The 18,491-nt window shown below is 36.4% G+C and overlaps 1 protein-coding gene across 2 annotated transcripts in view; it reads right to left on the reverse strand.

Annotated features, from left to right (window-relative positions):
• Window positions 1–2,457: 2,457 nt before the first annotated feature.
• Window positions 2,458–18,491, reverse strand: part of LOC140328199 (ephrin type-A receptor 3-like) — a 121,755-nt gene continuing 105,721 nt past the window's right edge. For both annotated transcript variants that reach the window (XM_072407604.1, XM_072407603.1), the window contains 6 exons: window positions 16,963–17,024; window positions 10,242–10,451; window positions 9,169–9,318; window positions 7,520–7,713; window positions 5,515–5,655; window positions 2,458–4,117 (listed from right to left, as the gene is read on the reverse strand). In XM_072407604.1, the coding sequence (XP_072263705.1) occupies window positions 4,018–4,117; window positions 5,515–5,655; window positions 7,520–7,713; window positions 9,169–9,318; window positions 10,242–10,451; window positions 16,963–17,024 (857 nt within the window). In that variant the 3' untranslated portion in view covers window positions 2,458–4,017. The remainder of the gene's footprint in view (window positions 4,118–5,514; window positions 5,656–7,519; window positions 7,714–9,168; window positions 9,319–10,241; window positions 10,452–16,962; window positions 17,025–18,491) is intronic.

The raw sequence follows: 18,491 nt of genomic DNA on the forward strand, positions 1-18,491 counted from the left end.
AGCATAATACATGTGACAGCTAAAGATGAGCGAGCAAATTTATTAAATTTGGTCTTGCGGCGAATTGGGCTGTTCTCGCTTACCAAACATGTAGGCGAGAAGGGCCTTTGTAAATTCGAACAAATTTTTGGGACCTGCAAGACCAATCAGGGGTGTGGAGCTGTCAGCTCTGCTCCTCTGATTGCTCTTGCAGCCCTTTACCAGTTGTATGTGTTTTTGGATAGAGTTTCTCTATCCAGGAACACAGTGTTAGTCTCAAGGCTGGCTGCTCATGAATGAATGCAGCGTGGGAAAAATCCTCTGATTTTTTCCATGGCTGCGTTCATTCATAAATACACAACAGTTCTACCAAATAATTTTTTTAAGGCACTGGAGGAGAAGTCCCTCTATTTAAAACCTCTAGTGCTCTCTGATTGGCTGAGGAAGGCTTTCTTAGGAAGGAGGTAAAAATGTCCCAAAGGATCTAAAAATATATTTATTGTTAAAAGTTGCAGCTGAAAAAAGGGGGACGCATGAATGACAAAAACATCAAATTGTATGAATCATTGTAAGGAAGACCATCTTTATGAAATTAAAAAATATATATATACTCCATCCACCAAAGGCTTTAAAGAGATGATCAGAATGTTTGGAACCATCAGAATTAATCTCAATGCGACCTTTGGCATTCACCACTATCAAAGTCATGAATGCTTCCCAGAAATCATACTAATTACCAGTTTATAAGTGTGGCAGTAGTGGGAAAACCACCAGCAAAGTGTAGGGTTTACCTATTCATTCACTAACTGGTAATCATTCAAGGTGACACTCATGGCACTTTTATGATTAGGAAGAACATAAAAGTTCTGTTATTTCTGCAGAAAAAAAGAAATAACTTTTGGCAATAATTGCCACAAATGAGTTCTAAAAACTGCAAAAGAAAAGCTTGTTAAATTCAAAAGATATCAAATCCTTTGGCAGTAAAATAAGTCAGTGTACTTTGCCTGGTAAATTAGCAGTTAGTCTGAAGTTTAGCATTAGATTTTCACAGTTCTAATTTATTTTACATTTTAGTTTATATTGGAAGTCCTATTTTTAGTCTTGTAGCCCTCCATCCTGTTGCAATGGAAGTTAGGGTTGCAGGTATATTGATGTAATGATATCATTAATAACATAAAACTGTCACAAAACCTCAAGCTTTTAATGACACCCATACACACATATATTTTATTTATATGAATTGTTTTAACTGCCAGAAAATCGTAAAACCTGTTTAACCACCCGAGCGTTACACTGAGGTCTAGATTTCTGTACCAAAAGTGATGAGGATCCCCTAGGTGCCACCATCTTCATCTTCCACCCTCTGCTTACATCACCCAATCTCACACTGCACAGGCGCAAAACTGAGTGACGTATAATCCTGTAAATGCAAGAAAAAAAAGGGTGCCTATCTCACTGCGCATGCTTTTTTTCCATTGTGAAGGAAAGCCCCTTATGCACATTCCCAATCGGGTAATGTAGGTATCCCGGGAGGCTGTGAGATTCCCATAGAATCTTTAGAAAGGGGTCTCATTTAAAAAAAAAAAAAAATAGTTATTTAGAAAAAAACAAACATATTTTTGCTTTACATAAAAGGGTTATCTACCCTTTTATACAAAGTAAAAATTGTGCTGATAGGTCCGATTTAAGCTATCTTGAGATTCACATATCCCTGCTACTCTGCATTGTTATAGAGGTAACACCACTATTTACAATTTTTGGCCCCTGTAAGAAGATAAATATACTTACATGTCTGTGGCACAAATCTTTACTCTTTTGGAGTTACAATGCAGAGAGAATCTACTCCATCTAACAAACTTATGGAATGTCCAGCTCCCGGTATTCTGCAGAACACTGTGCCTTCAGAGATGGAAGAAGGTGGCTGAAAGAAGCACAGTGCTCAATGGGGGCTATAAATCAAATGAGTCCAGTTTGATGAAGACTATTCTTTAATCATCTGATAGGACATGTCACATAAGGCTGTAAGGTGGACACCCAATTCAGGTCCATTGGAGTGAGTACCGTCATAATTATTCCTTTTATAAGTAGGGTTATTTTTACTATTACTTTTTGATGAAAGGATGGCTTTATGCAATAAATCAGTATCATCATCTTGATTGGAAATAACAAGAACAAGAACAACAATAAAAACAAAGACACAAAGGTAAATGCAGTTTTTCTTTTTTGCAGTGGTTCCCTTTAGTGTGAGAACACTAAAGAAGGATAACCATATCCTCCTATCCATAAAAGAAGGATAGGATTCTTGTAAAGAGAAACATGTCTTTTTAGAAAAAGAAAATCATTTTACCACACGTAGAAGCCAAAATGAATTAACCGTCAGAAATAAATCTACCTGAGGCTTTTATTGGCATTAATAATGTATGATGGTTCACTTTAAATATTTTCAGCACATAAATAATGAACCCTTCTTCTACCGTGTTATATGGTTCTGTTGTTTTATTAACATTCAAAAGAAAGATATATACATATTTACAATATATAGAGATTTATACATAAACATCCACATTGGTATATTTTTGTGGTTTGCACAAGTTGTTCTTTTTGTCATCAGGTGAACATTTTGGCTCTATACACATAAAACCAAGCAGTGGTGGGGAGCTTAATACAGAATCAGCTCTACCTCTGGGTGTTGGGGAAAAAGTCATGAATTGCATCACATACCCATAAGTCACCCTCCCTCTCAAACAAAAGGGCATAACATTTATTTATGGCACACAAAATGAACACATCATTGTGTACAAACCCAACAAAGCAGAGTTGTGCTACAATGTGTTTGCTTTACAAAATTTCTTGACAGCTATATACAACTGAGAACTCTTTTCATGAACAAGATGGCGTCACAAACACTATGTCAACGCAACTGTGTAACAGAAATGTTGTTGTTTACACACACAAACCCTGACGTCTTTTCCATTAAGGAGAAGTCATATTGATGCAACAATAAAACCGGCAGCATTCTTGGCATACATGTCATGGGCTGTATCTATGGAGCTGGAGTGAAAGAGACGTTTCAAATATGCTGAATTTCACTTCTCCGTGAGTGGGTAGAAAATGCAACCTCTGAAGCACTGAACCTCAGACAATGAAATGCAGAGCCTTAGCATAGAGTGTAGATATCCTTGAGCTTCATTAAAAATAATAACCTTATGCAAATGCATTAAATAGGAGAGCTTTCTTTCACGTGCTCCGTGGTTCTTTTTATTGAAAGACACGACTATCAAAGCAGTACAAATGCTTGATGAGTTTAATGAGTTTCTTAACAATGTGTATTGACAGAGCAGTAGACTGACAGCTACAAGTCTCAGATGTGACAATGGGGGGTTAGGCGTTGTTTATTCAGAACTAGAGATAATATGTATTCTAAAGCATTTCAGCGTAGTAGGTGGAATCCATTAGTATAAATAATTATTAGTAAATGTATACGGATGGTTTTCATGTTATCAGATTCCACCTGTTATCAATTCATAGAAAGGATCCAATGTATACAACCCCTTATCTGATAAATACAGTCATTGCTCAAGAATACCGTCCATGAAGTACGATTGTTGACTGTGTCCAAAAGAAATGACAGATGTTCTTTATGAAACATAAAGGGACAAGACCCTATGCACTAATCAGTCCAATAACATTTCCCATAACATAGAAACATTGTGTCACTTGAAACCATCGATGTTTACATAGACACTTTCCACTACATTGTACCATCAAGAGTATTTCAGCTTATAGGACTCAACAGTGTGTAATGTGGCTTTCAGTTCACACTGATAATTTTTGTCCAAACATCTGTCCAAAGGCACCGTAGTCAGAAATCCAGAATTTTTTTCCCACTGATATACATTGGGAGGAGATTATTATTCCCTGCAGTAGTTGTATTATTGGAAGGATAGCTAGCTGCAACATAGGAGCTCATACTGCTTTTGGTACAGCTCAGTACATCTCCTGCAGAGTATCAAGGACATGGTGAACGCCAGTGTACGGTTAGATCTGCACATGAGTCCCTAGTGCCTGAAGGTTTTGTATGCTGGACAGGATTTTCTTCTGATGGCCAGCTAGGCTGATGCCAATTTTGCTGAGTTCACTGAAAGAAGATCAAAGAAAAACGTTAGTGAGATTTTCATAAATCATGAAACAGACTTGTTTTACACATTTTATTATGCTCTACCATAAAGTATAATAAAAATAAATGCAACAACTGAGGCCACAATAGGAGTGTGTATATATGTGTGTGAGGTATGGGTAAGGGGTGGTATTTGTGAAAATCTGACCATCCCATTTCAAAAATGTGCATTTGCCTTCTCATTTTGTGACAATAACAGCTTCTACTATTTGAGAAAAGATTTCCACAAGAAGAATTTTTGCCCATTCAGACAAAAAAAAACATAATGCTAGGAGGCCAGATACAGATGTTGGGCAAAAAGACCTGCTTTTATATTTCATTCCAGGTGTTATAAAAATGATTGAGGCTATGTGTTCTCAAGTTCCACACCAAATGCAGAGATATGTACTCTATGAGGATACTGCTCCTAGGCCACACAGTGGGCTTTCCAAGGATCAATTGGGAGTTATTAAAGGGGTCTTTTAATCCCCATTCCCAGCACATGGCTAACAGAAATATTGGGCTACAACAACAAAACCTCTGATATGATGTGACAGGTTAACATATTTTAAAAAAATACATCCACAAAATAGGATTGTTTGTTTAATTAACATATAAAGGATTATACTTCAAAGTAGTAAATAAATTAAGGAAGAGAGAAGGTGGAAGGAGATAGAAAAAGACAGAGGGGCATGGGTAAGAACAGAAGAAAAAGAGGGAACTGGTGTCACATCTATATAACTCTAGTCACTTTGAGGTTCAGTCTTACAATACCTCTCTCTTGCTTAACAGGGAAAGTCAATCTTCTCTAAATAAAGTGTCAATATATACAAAATAAAATTCGTAACCTAAAGGTGTTAAGTTCAAATTGTGTAAATATATTGTTCCCCACAAAGGTATTGTTCATATTTCTAATAATATATATATTATATATATACACCTTATATATATGGTCTACAAACCTATCTAAAAACCCTCTTGTGATGTATCCTATATCTGAAAAGACAAAATCAATACAAGTCAAACCATGTATCACATACTTCTTATTACAGCTCCCTTATTGTTATATATTATATGTTCTGCTTGCATGACACAAAATTACTTTATTTGGATTACCAATAAAAAATCAAAAATGGCACCCAATAGTTCCATACTTTTCCTAGGTCTGTTGTGTTTAGCCAGGTGATCCTTTTCATTTTTAACTATACGGACCAGATGACAAGCACGTCCCTAAAGTTAATGCATTCTGGCTTACACCTTTTTCTAGGCTAGGTTTATAACGTGGATTTCTATGCAAAGTGAGTAAATTACTTTTTACAATATAATCCCCCTGATCTAATATGGCTTGATTGAATTAATTATGGGAAATGAGTTCCTACCTGTTGCTTAGATACAGCACTGAATCTAGGGTGACATATCCGGCCATTGTGAAGTGTTCCATATATTGGCTCATTTTGATGGCCTCCAACCACTCCTCCACACTAGTCACTGTAAATGAGTCTTGCATGCTTGGGTCCTGCCTGCAAAAAAGTCAATATTTCAGATACCGCAGATAAAAAGCTGCTAGATAAGCAAGGATATACTTCCTGAGGCCAATACAGTTTTAGAAGAGCTACACACCACCAGGGGACCTTACAAGAACCTTTTTCTGTACCCTTTCTGTCTGGAAAGCTATAGAGGCCATGCAGAGACAAAGATGGTCTGAGTTGCAGCTCCCATTCATTTTGATTGGTATTGGTTAGAATTGCAATAGGCGTAAATAAATTGCCCTAAAGTGCATCCTTCCTTCTGAAATGACAGACAGGTGTACAGTTTTGACGGTTGCAGCTGGACTCCCTGGACATTCAACAGCCCTGGGCTCCTGCCAGATTTCTTTGTGGATGAACTGGCATTTGTTCAAAGATAATAAAGTGGAACTAAACCTTACAATTAAAAAATTGTGAGCTGGCAAGTTCACTTTATTGTAGAAGAACAGGCTATGTCCCTTTTTCTAATTCCGCCTTCTGCAATTTTTAATCAAACTCACCTCTCCTCATTGTGTCACTGTTTCCTCCATTCATCATCTTCGTTGTCTTCTGGTTTCAGGAATTTTCAGTGATCATGACTGGCCAAGCCTGAATGACATAACTCCCATACATGTGCACAGGAGTTTATTCATTCTCAGCAGCCAGCTATTCCCGGAATCATACACTGAGCTTTGGATACGCAGCTCAATGTACATTACAGAAAGGTTCGGGAGCAGGCAGGTAAGTTTGTTTTTTTTCAGAAAAGACATAACTTGTCCCTTCTGCAAAAAAAAACTATGCAAATTTTTTATTCTAAGGTTTAGTTCATCTTTAAACCATAAAAACCAAGCAAAAATGATGCCCATAGCATTCATATTTCATCATTCATTTATAAATGTTACCATTCAGTCACTGCAGAAATCGGAAATGGTAAGGAAGCTGACTCAGAAAGCAGTTTCAACTTTTATGCCAGTGTTCTTTTCTCTATCTAAAGTATTAGCTTAATATTGTCCTCAGGCTTCTCAAACAGTGAATTGGTTTCTGCTAAGAAATACAGATAAATTTAACTAAGCAGCAAATTTACATGTGCCCTTGTAAAGAGATCAATAAAACGAGCACTGCTAGCAAAGCTGAGGGACAAAGTTGAGAATCTAAGGTATAAAAAAATGTTTCTCAGCACTTCCTTCAGTGGCTTCCAACAGAGCAAGTTTCTAGATCTCTCTAAGATAAGTAAAATATAAGAGAGTTTTTTTTAAAGGGAATCTATAATATTGTGAATATACTTTATTAGGATAAGGACAAGAAATGTCATTTATCTTTTGAAGCCAGCGGTTGGAACTCTATACCACTTTTTTTTCTCACCAGGTTGACTTTACGATGTTGCTGTAAAGGGCCCATTTTGTTGACATGAACAGCAGAAGGTCATAGAAAAAAGAAATTTAACAGAGTTGAGACACCAAACATCCTTACTCAGGTGCTGGCCTTTTTCTTTAGAATAGAATGCCCAGGATATGAGCAATCAAATGTTTACAAGCAATAATTACATTTTAACACAAACCCTTGTAGCTTCAGGTACTGTGGATAAATGCATCCTCTTTAAGGATTATTTATTCCACAGTGCCTACAGCTAATGTTACTTGTGAAGGTTTATTTTTAGTATCCATATTATAATATAGATATGTTCTGTACACAAGCCCATTTATCAAAAATTAAATAAAACAATTTATTCAGATAGCAGTTATATTATTCATAATGCGTTGACCCGATAACTAGGTACACAAAATCAGAATGTTTTCTCTACTGTACCATTTTGCATTTTCTACCCAATTATCTGCAATATAAACCCTATAAAAATAGCAGTGTAGTAAATCAATCTTACCATGTAGAGCTGTTGGCTAGTTCACTCAGGCTGCTTGGGTTGCGTATGAATTTGTCCAAAATGTTTACAATTTGACCAAACTTAGGCCGATCACTTCTACACTTCTGCCAACAGTCCAGCATGAGCTGATGTAGCACTAAAGGGCAGTCCATAGGAGGAGGCAGACGATATCCTTCATCTATTGCTTTAATTACCTGGAAAGAAATACCAAATCCATTGTTAGACCAAGCTCTTCATTTCTCTTAGAATACCCAAGGTTTCAATAGAGGGGATTATGCTCTTTCATGTTCATTGAAAAGATGCAAACCTTTGAAGTGATTAGTAATTGGGTTGATGAATATAGGCCATTTCTATGCTGATTACAGATATTCATTTCATTTATATTATGCATAGGAAAGCGCTCGAAATGAAACCTATATATAAGTTGCTTATTCTTTGTTATAAAGAAAATGATGAGAAAGAATGGGGTGTAATTTCACAACAAACCCTTCCAAGTTAATAATACAGCTGAAAATTACAAAAATACTGGTATTAAATGATACTGGGTTGTTTTGCATATGCTAATAAAAATTATTTATTATTATTTATGGAGAAAATAATATAACAGTGTTAGCCCACCAGTGATGTTGGACAAATGATCTTGTCATCAGCAAGTCTGATGTGACTCTCCCTTTTAATGTTACAGTCATACTGTAAGTAGATTCAGATGTCCGTACTTAATTCTAATTTAGTTGAAGTAGACCACTAGTTCAAAAAAGATGTTTCAGCAAGTAGGTAATGGCCATGGCAAAACATAGAGACACTTTAAAACAGCTAATCTTAACCAGGGTTCCGTGGAACCCAAGGGGTCCTCCAGTGGATGTTAGAGGTTCATTGAGCCATGACCGATTTACTTCCTGTCTAATGGTGCCTGGCTAGTTCTGCTTTCAGCACCTTTTGGCAGGGCCCATAGGATGACAACAGTGATCTTTTTGTCACTTTGGCACAGTAAAAGACATTCTTCCTTGATTACTACCATAAAGGGAGCAATGTTTTCATTGACTCTCAATACATTTTATCAGGGGTTCCTTGAGACCTGATATTAATTTTAGGGGTTCCTCTGGGACAAAAATAGTAAGATTTATAACATAACCATGTATAAGGGGCTGCTCCTATAGTCTTTTGAACATAGCTAAGCGGGGGTTATGCGGCATTCAACTAACACCTAAGAAATTGCAATGCTTTTTCATACTATAGAAAGCCCAGCTGGACTGTCATTCATTGTCATAATTCATAGCCACAGTGTGAATGGCAATATGACTACAAATTCTTGGGTGTACCAATTTTGCTGCAGTCCTTGTTGTCTGTAGTAATAGTTATTTTACTAGTGCTTTTTTTGCTTCATTTATTCTGCACATGAAAAGTGCGGGGCTTCTTTGATCCATAGCTTCCAAACATAAGCATGTGAATAAACCCTAAAGCATTCATGCTGTACACTGTGTTCAACAATGAACATGCCTGGTGATGGCCTTTAGTATAAACATTTTACAAATATGAGTATGAAAATATGAGCAAAAAGACACTAGGGTGATTTATGCTTCTTATATTTTGCCTTGATCCCCCATGGTAACATTTTTATATGGTGTAAGATATTTTATTACATAACTCACATCTTGGTTAGACATTTCCCAGTACGGTCTTTCTCCATATGATATCACTTCCCACATCACAATACCATAACTCCATACATCACTCGCTGATGTAAATTTTCTGTAGGCAATGGCTTCTGGTGCTGTCCATCGGATGGGGATTTTACCTCCCTTATGAAAAAAAAAAAAACCATCATTACATGCACATAAATCCATAAAACCACATACTATTACTTGTTACTACAACAATTTTCTTATTTTCAGTGTATTCCCCAATGTAATACAATCAGATAACTGGATACACATTACACCAGCCAGTGCACCTGAACATAATTAAAATAACAAATAATAGGAAATGTAATGAGGATTACTAACCATATGAAAAATGGAAAAAGTCCAATCTAATCACCGCTTCATAATCAACATGTGTTAGCCACACACAGCAACAAAATCATCCCTGCATATGTGCATGACAACCTGTGGCATGAGGACACCAGCCAAAATCATTTTAATTAACGAAAGGTTAAAGTTTTATTAATGTAATACCAAATGATCCTATGTTGTTATTTATTATGCAGGCACTATTTATCTAAAAGGTTCATTAGACACAAAACTAATAATATGCAAAAGGGATCCATTTAAATGTACAGTATAGTGTATATTATATACAATAGGGAACAAGGCTAGGTTATAAATTATAGCTCTAGGAATAAATGTGACTTCTATGGAGCACAACAGCACATGGGGTCTAGCATTCACTGCACTTAATATATACAAACGCATCTAGGGATAGAATTTGGGAAACACATTAGGTAAAATAATGAATGTATAATGCAGGTACTTATGCTGGAATCATCTGGCTGGAACTACCTCCCCTAGTCTTTGCATGTGTTTGAGTGACCATGGCAGACCAATCTTTTAAAGCTGGAAATTACTTGCATTGTTCTATCATTTATCCAAAGTGCTTTGTAATATACAGATGCTGGATTAATTGGCAATGAAATAAAGATGGAACAGTATACTTTAGGGATATCCTGAAAACTATCAGAAATTAAATATTACTATTGTCAGTATAAAAACTTTGTATAACTTACCCTTGTAGTATAAGCTGCTTCAGGATCATCTTCAAGGACTCGAGAAAGACCAAAGTCTGAGACTTTGCAGACCAAATTGCTGTTGACTAATATGTTTCTGGCAGCCAAATCTCTATGGACGTAGTTCATGTCTGATAAGTATTTCATTCCAGAAGCTATGCCTCTCAGCATTCCCACTAGCTGTATTACTGTAAACTGGCCATCGTGTTTCTAGAAAATAGAAAATTTACACCATCGTCAGTCCTGGAGGATCCATACTAATACACACAATCATTTTCATAAGTTTTATCAATCTGAGGATTACAGGAACAAATGTATATAGATAAACCATTTTATAAGATTCATTTACAAAGGCTAATTCTTGGAAATAAACAGAAAGTTAATATAAAATATTTTAAAAAATCAAGATATTAAAGAAAATTGGGATAACAAAAGAGGCAGCCAAGCCATAAGCATGTTATTAAAAACTTGCAGTGACAATCTAAAATGTATTGTATCCAATGGTGTAAATGAATGCCATATTGGGAAGTAGCAAACACAGCCCATTTACGTCCACTGTGACTGCAAATGCTCCTTTCATAGAAAAAAGTACAGTAAATTACAAACTGGGTTTAGATCAAAAATTTTCTGGTGATCTGCCCAGATTGCTCTTTTATAAATGACCACTTTTAATTTTGGTAGTACGTGCTCAAATAATATCAAGCAAAGTGTAAATGTTACCTAACACCTTATATAGGGGGTGTATTGTATATGAGTACGTTATGTTAGCATTTAACACTTTGAAACGGAAAAGGTCATAAGAAACAGCAGAGAACAGTTTTTTATGTGTTTTTGTTTTATTTTTTAAATACCCTAATAATCACTATTGCTCTTTGTTGCAACTTTAAAAGTTCTAATGATAGGTCTATAGCAACTTATCCCAGTTTTTAAAAGTGATAGAAGGGCTGGGATAGGTGTGGATCAGTACTCTATTCAAGAAAAAGGACCTTCTGTTTTCCAGAACAGATATATTGTGATTTCTCGTTTCTCCACTTTTCACCAGTGAACCAATCCTGATCCCACTTACACTAATACACCTATAAATGATAGAAGTAAACAGGTAATAAACAGGAGAAACAATTCTGTGCTCACCTTCTATGTCACCATCATGACTCCTATAGCTTCTTTCTTTCACATGCTAGCTGGCTGAACATGGACTGCAAGATACCAGGTCCTGTTTAGGTACCTACACTGTTTCCATTAAAAATAAATGTAATTGTATGTATCGTATATATGAGCTGCAACCATTTGTGTTTATTATATCTGCCTGAAATTTAGCTTTAATCTAACCATTCAAATACACCCTAAACATGTATATATTTGGACATTGTTGCAAAAGTTTTTAAATAATGAAAACAATAAGATAAGTTAATTCTTCTATATAGTAAATATACATGTAAACTTATACTTGATATATTTGATTGAGAGAAGTGTCATCTGAAAATTAATGAAATTATCTTTGAGGTATACAAATCACAGGTTTGGAAACCCTGCAGTAAGTTATTTGTGCAGCATAGGTGCTGCACAAACATTGCAATAAAAATGTCTTTTTTTAATACCCATTTGCCTAAAATCTAAGAAACATCATGATATCTTGGTGTGTTAGATAGCACAAGTTGTTCTCTACACCCTGATACTCTTGTCACTTTTTCTCCATCTAACTAAGGAATTATTACCATCAGGCACCGTGCACAGCCCATTGATGGTATCATGAAATGCATACTATGCATCAACTCCAAGCACAAATGGATCTGCAGAGATGTGGCTCTGGGGGGCAAAGCAGAACTATGCACTGTTTATCCTGATGAACAGAGCATGAAGCCGCTAAGTCAAGCTCTGTAACAAAGCAAAATGAGAATGGCCCAAAGTAATATAGGGAATGAACATCTCTACATTATACACCACACCAATATCTCTACTTAATATGTTCAAGAAAATTAACTTTATTAATAGGCACTGTTTGAATGAAGATTTACTGTTTGAATGAAGATTTACTTATTAAAGATTTATTGTTTAATGCCCCAAATAAGTTGAAAAAGTCAAATATTTCCATGAGACGTCCTCACTTTTTAACAGTATATACAAAAAAGACATAAAAACAGGGAAAAGCCACTGTAGAATTACATCCTGGCAAACATTACAGCTGACATGCCGTTGATTTAATGCAAGAAGTGATAATCTACTATGACTGGGTGCTCAGGAAGAAAGAAGAATGAGGATGTGAGAGACTGAGGTCAGCGAGACACAATTTATTAAAGCTGGCTTTTTCCAATGTCTTCTTGTGAATGCATCAGAAAATAAAGTGTTATATTCATCTATGAGTAAATGTAGTGTCCTTTCACAGATGTAAATGTTATGAAGAGGGAAGTATTGCCTTGCCTTCTTAACACTTAAAGGATTTGATTCGTGTAGGCAAGGTTACAGTGATTGAACCTGTGCTTTCCCGTGCAGGGCACAGTAATGGGTTGCTTTAAAGCTATATACTTTATACTCACCTATGAAGGTCCATATGTGGGCTTTTATATATTTCTTGTTAAGGATATGTAATATTTGAGTATCACATCCCATTCATTGTTTAATTCTAGGCTGTAGCTTTCCTTGTTTTGTGTCTTTAAAGCTAGGTTCACATCTGTGGTGTACTTCATCACAGGAAATAATACCTCCTGGGAGATGATATATGGTAGTGTCTCCCTACAGCAACCCCATAAGGAATGAATAGGGGTATCAGTGAGAGGCGCCACTGACTGTCACCAGTGGTCAAATGTGCAAACCAGTACATCTATGCATGTGCTTGAGCTGCTGGCAATATTCCAGTCGTGGATAACTGTGTTGTATTCCACGATTTTGAAGAAGGTCTGAACCTGCCACAAATGATCTATCAAGTCTGACAAGTCTCCCAGAAGTAGCTGCCAAGAATTGTGTCCACTGTGAGCAATACTGTTCAGGTTTACCAAAAACTTGCATTGATTCCTGGCACCAGGCAAATGCACATTAGGTAGTAGTGTCATATCTCATATAGCTTCTCGTATCTGCTTCTCCTTTAGATGTCACAAGGTCATGCCAGAATTTCTAGCAGTTGATGGTCATGACATTGCTAGGTCATTGCCAGCCATCAAAGGTCCATGTTAGGTGGGAATGTCCACTTTTCTGTCAGCTACATTCATGCTTCTCTATTGCACAAAAATATACCTTTGGGTCACTGTCAAGTGTACTGGCAAGGCTTTGTTCCTGCACAATTTAGTATTATCTCTAGCATTACTTTCACCAGCTGCAAAGATATTCTAACAACACACACAGTGTCACAACAGCAGTCAATAAACAACTTTATTTGGAGCTATACTGGAGGAGAGTATTTAGAAACAAATAATTGTCTGGGCAGCTTGGGATTTACACCTATAATGGGTTTTTGGTTCTATCAGTAACAAGATGACCAGAACGCCCTCCCCGTAATTCCTATTTTCATTTCTATTTGATTAACCACCTGTAGCAAACACTTCTATTATTTTGCTATCTCTAAATCTTAAGCTGCCGGGAGTAACACAGGGGATTTTACAAACTAGACGTCTCTCTTCTGCAGGAAATTTAAGGGGAGGACGTGAGCGAATGGTGAACTAATTACCAGGAATTGATTTTAGCATTAACCTGGATTTCAATCCCCGCTAGAGGAGGATAAGAGGGAAAAAAAAATCAAATGTTATTAAAACACACAATAAAAAAAGAACCAAGATGAAACACATCTTTAGGGTTCTGAGATTGCTAAGTCTGACAATAGAAACAAAGAGAAGGTGAATGATATAGATGCAGAGAATACTGACGAAATTCTAGATATGGACGTCCAAATACAGACAGGACAGGAAGCTCTCTATTACAGTGCCCTGTCCAGGGTCCTGACTGATCTATGTAAACTAGAGATCTAGTATGATACACTCTATAGTTAAGTCATAGTAAATCCCCAAATCCTCATAAATCAAATGAGAGGTCTTTGACCTTGATAGGCTAAATGGGTAAAATATTTACATGACTATTCTTAGACGTAGCTTTGCCTTTTTTTATAGTTTGTCTGCTAGACTCACTGGTTGGTTAAGTTTTTAGTTTGAGATTTCTGAACCCCTTTTGAAGTTACCATAGAGTTGTACTTACCCTTTATTTCCAATGCAAATAAATTGTTTTTGGTCCCGGTAACTGCAGTAAGCTATAACTCAGTTTTAATACACAGAGAAACATGGAAAGGCCTGAATTTTAATCAGATGTGTCCAACCACAATATATATATACTGTGAAGCTTTAAAGACCAGACTGAGAAATAGATGATCCATTGAGTTCAATATCTTTATTTGATCGATGTTCATCATACAATCTAAATCTAAATGCAAGTGCTCAATGTACTAACGGTTAAGTTTGTGTTTGGTGTTTTTGCATTGCAACTCTGGGGTCCTTACTAAAGCAAAGCTGCCTTCTAGAATGACACATGATGCAAAATGTGTAGTAATACAGAAAGGCATAATTTTCTTAGCATGCCTAGGACAGCAGAATATACAGTGCTCTATACACCACAAATCTGTTTACATCTATCTAAAGAGTCAAAACCAAAACTGAATCATAGTGGACTCAAAGACACTGGGCCTGATTTAAAAAGCTGTCCAAGGCTGGAGAAGATACATGTTCCATGGTAAGATGCGGGCTGTGCTGATCAATGAATGCAGCCATTGATTAGCTCAGTGTGCAATCCCCGGCACTAGAGGTTAAATGGGGACAAGTCTCCCCATTCAAAACCTCTAGTGCTCTTCAATTGGCTGAGGAAAGGAAAATCCTGAAGATGCCCAAGTGTCATCAGGATTTTCCTTTCCTCAGCCAATCAGAGAGCACTAGAGGTTTTGAATGGGGAGACTTGTCCCCATTTAAGCTCTAGTTCCAGGTCTGCGTGAATGAATGCAGCCCTGGAAATCCACTGCGATCCCCGGGCACTAGAGGGTAAATAACCTTTAGTGCTGGGGATCGCACTCGTGAGGGTTCCCAGGGCTGCATGAATGAATGCACTCTTGGAAATCCTCCTGTACTGATTTCCTGGAACTTCTGAAATCGGTTCGCCGAAGGAAAAGGACATTTTCGCGAGAATGCCGGAGACACTCTTGCTCATCCCTAGCTTTAACCTCCTAACATGACTTATCTGATGGAGGAAAGCGGCACAATTATTGTTATCAACCTTACTTCCCAGCCATCAGAAGTGTTTGCCATTTCCTTATAGAGAACGCTTTGTCACCAACACCTAAAATGATGGGAAATCGAAAATCTTAGCTGTTAGTAGAAAAGAGGATAAGGGGGAATTTTCGAATACAATCACATGTTCCAGCATCATGCCCCCAGCTAAGGCAGAGCCAAAGCTCTCCAACCAGCAAACCTCATGCTACCTGTTGATTGGAAAGCTCTTGCTGTGACTTATCTGGAGTCATAGAGGACCTTTGCATTTAAAACACTGCTTTCACATGGAAAACAAGCTTTCCTTCTCAAGATGTGGCTTTCTTTATGCCTTCTGTTTTGGTGCACCTAAAAAGTATTTTGCCTTGATGCTTTGGGTTCACTGTCCCCACCAGGATCACTGTCTGCAAGGAGTTTGTATCTTCTCATTGATTTGGTATGATTGTATTTTGGATGTTTCACTCGTGTTAGTTATCTTTTATCATCAAGTAAGTTGGCTTTTAAACTGTAAGCTCCTGTGGGGCAGGGATTGATAGTAAATTAATCATTGTCCTTCCACATTCTGCAGAATATGTTGGCATGATACAAAACTAATATTTAAGTAACCAATATAATGCTAGAATATGTGAATAAATTAACATGAAATTCAAAATGTTCTCATTTTGTCTATAGATAGTAATGTATTTATCTCTTGAATTAGACTACTATTTAAAGAAAATATCATGCAAATTTTATGCAACTGTGATCAGTGATCCATGAGAAACAAAGCTTAAAAATGGAAAGAGGTCATTCGTCTTTTAAAATGCAAATGATGTAACAGGATTTTATCATAAAGAACATCTAAAATAGGTGTGTAATTAAACACTCATTTTGGGCATACTTAGCATTAGTGAAGCCTTTACTAAAGATGCTGATGCAGGAGTTTTTTATGCCCTTCAGAACGGTAATTGTTCCTGATTAAAATTGAGATCTGCCCCTCACTTACAGTACATGATTAATAACAGAGCTGCATTTAAATTGTGTAACATTCTACTTACGGGAACGCATCCAGTAAGACAACGTCAGAACTATATAATCCATAGAGGTAAATCAAACACTACTATAATATTTTACTATAAAATTACAGAACAATAATTCTGCCAAAACAAAGGCTGAAATACTTTTGGCTCTGTTTAAGAACATTTGCTACTGAAGAGAAATGTCTAAGCATATAATACGCTTTTTATATTGATTTATGCAGATTGTAAAGGGCAATGAAACAAAAATGTCTGCTTAGTGTTAAGTTTGGTGACCACAATATTTTGCAGTACCCTCAGCACTTTACTACAGTTTAAAGTACAAACTGAAAATACCTGTAACAAGAAGGACATCAATATCCACGTGCATACATGCATTCTACATAAAGCAAAAAACCCTTCCATAGAAATATAAATGATAGGCGATCAATACATCACTAAAATCACATCTCCTAAAAACTTGCCTCTTACCTTAAGAAAAGAATCCAAGGACCCATTTTCCATGTATTCTGTTATTATCATGACTGGTTTACCTGTAAAGAAAAAAAAACATCAATAATGAACTGTTAGTTTAGCTACAATCTCTATCAACAATGCTTTCTAGACTGGTTTGGAAGGTAAAGTGGTTCCATGTTAAGTCTTGTACAGAACTGTCCACGGATGTAATATAGCACATAATTAATACACATTTAATTCAGACATAATAGTACACACTTTTTCTACCCATTACTTTGCATTTCTTTTTTTAGTACTGAAACCAGGTCGTATTTGTTTTTATACATTCTAGCTAGGTTGTCTTTTAAGGTGTCCCTTGGCCACTGGGACCGCATCGATATTGAGCCACACCAGCCGCCCATGGTCTAATAGCCTTATTGGATTCAAAACATCCAATAAAATGATTTGTCCATATGTAAGACCTCAGCTTTAGCATTAGAGAACCAGAGATAAAAAATGAATAATATGACTAGTTTGAACCTATCATTTTGACAAGAGTTCACATCTTTTGCCATGTAATTTAAAGGTTTAACACCTATGCAGACTTCCTGACACCAAGGATGAAATTATGTCAATAGAACAGTATGGTTCAAGAAATTTCACACCTCAACATCAGCTTTGTCACATTCTATGGTATTTAGAATAATGTGTTTATGCTGTGTGGATATAGATGCTGCGGTATTTTCCTACACTGGTAGAACTAATAAAGGAGCTTTAAGACCTGTAATAAATCTTCATTAATACAAGAACAGATCCAGCTGAATGTGATTAACTACTATTAGATATGCAATGTCCAGTGACCTTCATAAATGACAACCTTCACAGACAATATATACATGCTTTAATGTCCGTAGCCCTGGCACCTTGAAGACTAGCTATAGACTAGCTATATGACCCAAATTCAAAATGAGTAATTTTTACAAGCATGTTTTCTTTTGAGCATGCAAATTCATTATATTTAGGAGAGTTTTAGAAAAATGGTCAGACTATAAAAAACGAAATAAGTCATCAATCTATTCAGCAGAAATAATTGGAGAAGGATGTCTCCTGCTACCAGAGCAGATGTCAAGGGGAGGCATAAAGATGCAATGCTTCTCTAAAATGTGCCCCAAGCCAAAATATATATTCCATGTAGCATTTCCTAATACTGATGTTATAACAAGGATACCGACCCATTATTGTTACAGCGCCTTTCCAGTCCAATCAGAATCTGATGCACATTCTGACTGCAACCCATAAATCATGAAAATAATTGCACAGTCAAACAGATTGACAGACTAACAACCATTTAATTACACCTTTGTAACCACATGGAAATGTCAAAATATACAAAATAGTTTCCTGCAGTTTAACTATAACAATAACCTTTGCATAATTTAACATAACCCTCCGGTCCACAAAGTTTAATGACACTAAGGACAGTTGTATAATTATGTTTAATGACTTAATATATTTTTTCACTGGTAGATTCATTTGCATGGACAGAAGCAAGGTGTTTGATAGCT

Source organism: Pyxicephalus adspersus, chromosome 4 (genome assembly GCF_032062135.1).
Source record: "Pyxicephalus adspersus chromosome 4, UCB_Pads_2.0, whole genome shotgun sequence".
In the NCBI taxonomy this organism is placed as follows: Eukaryota; Metazoa; Chordata; class Amphibia; order Anura; family Pyxicephalidae; genus Pyxicephalus; species Pyxicephalus adspersus.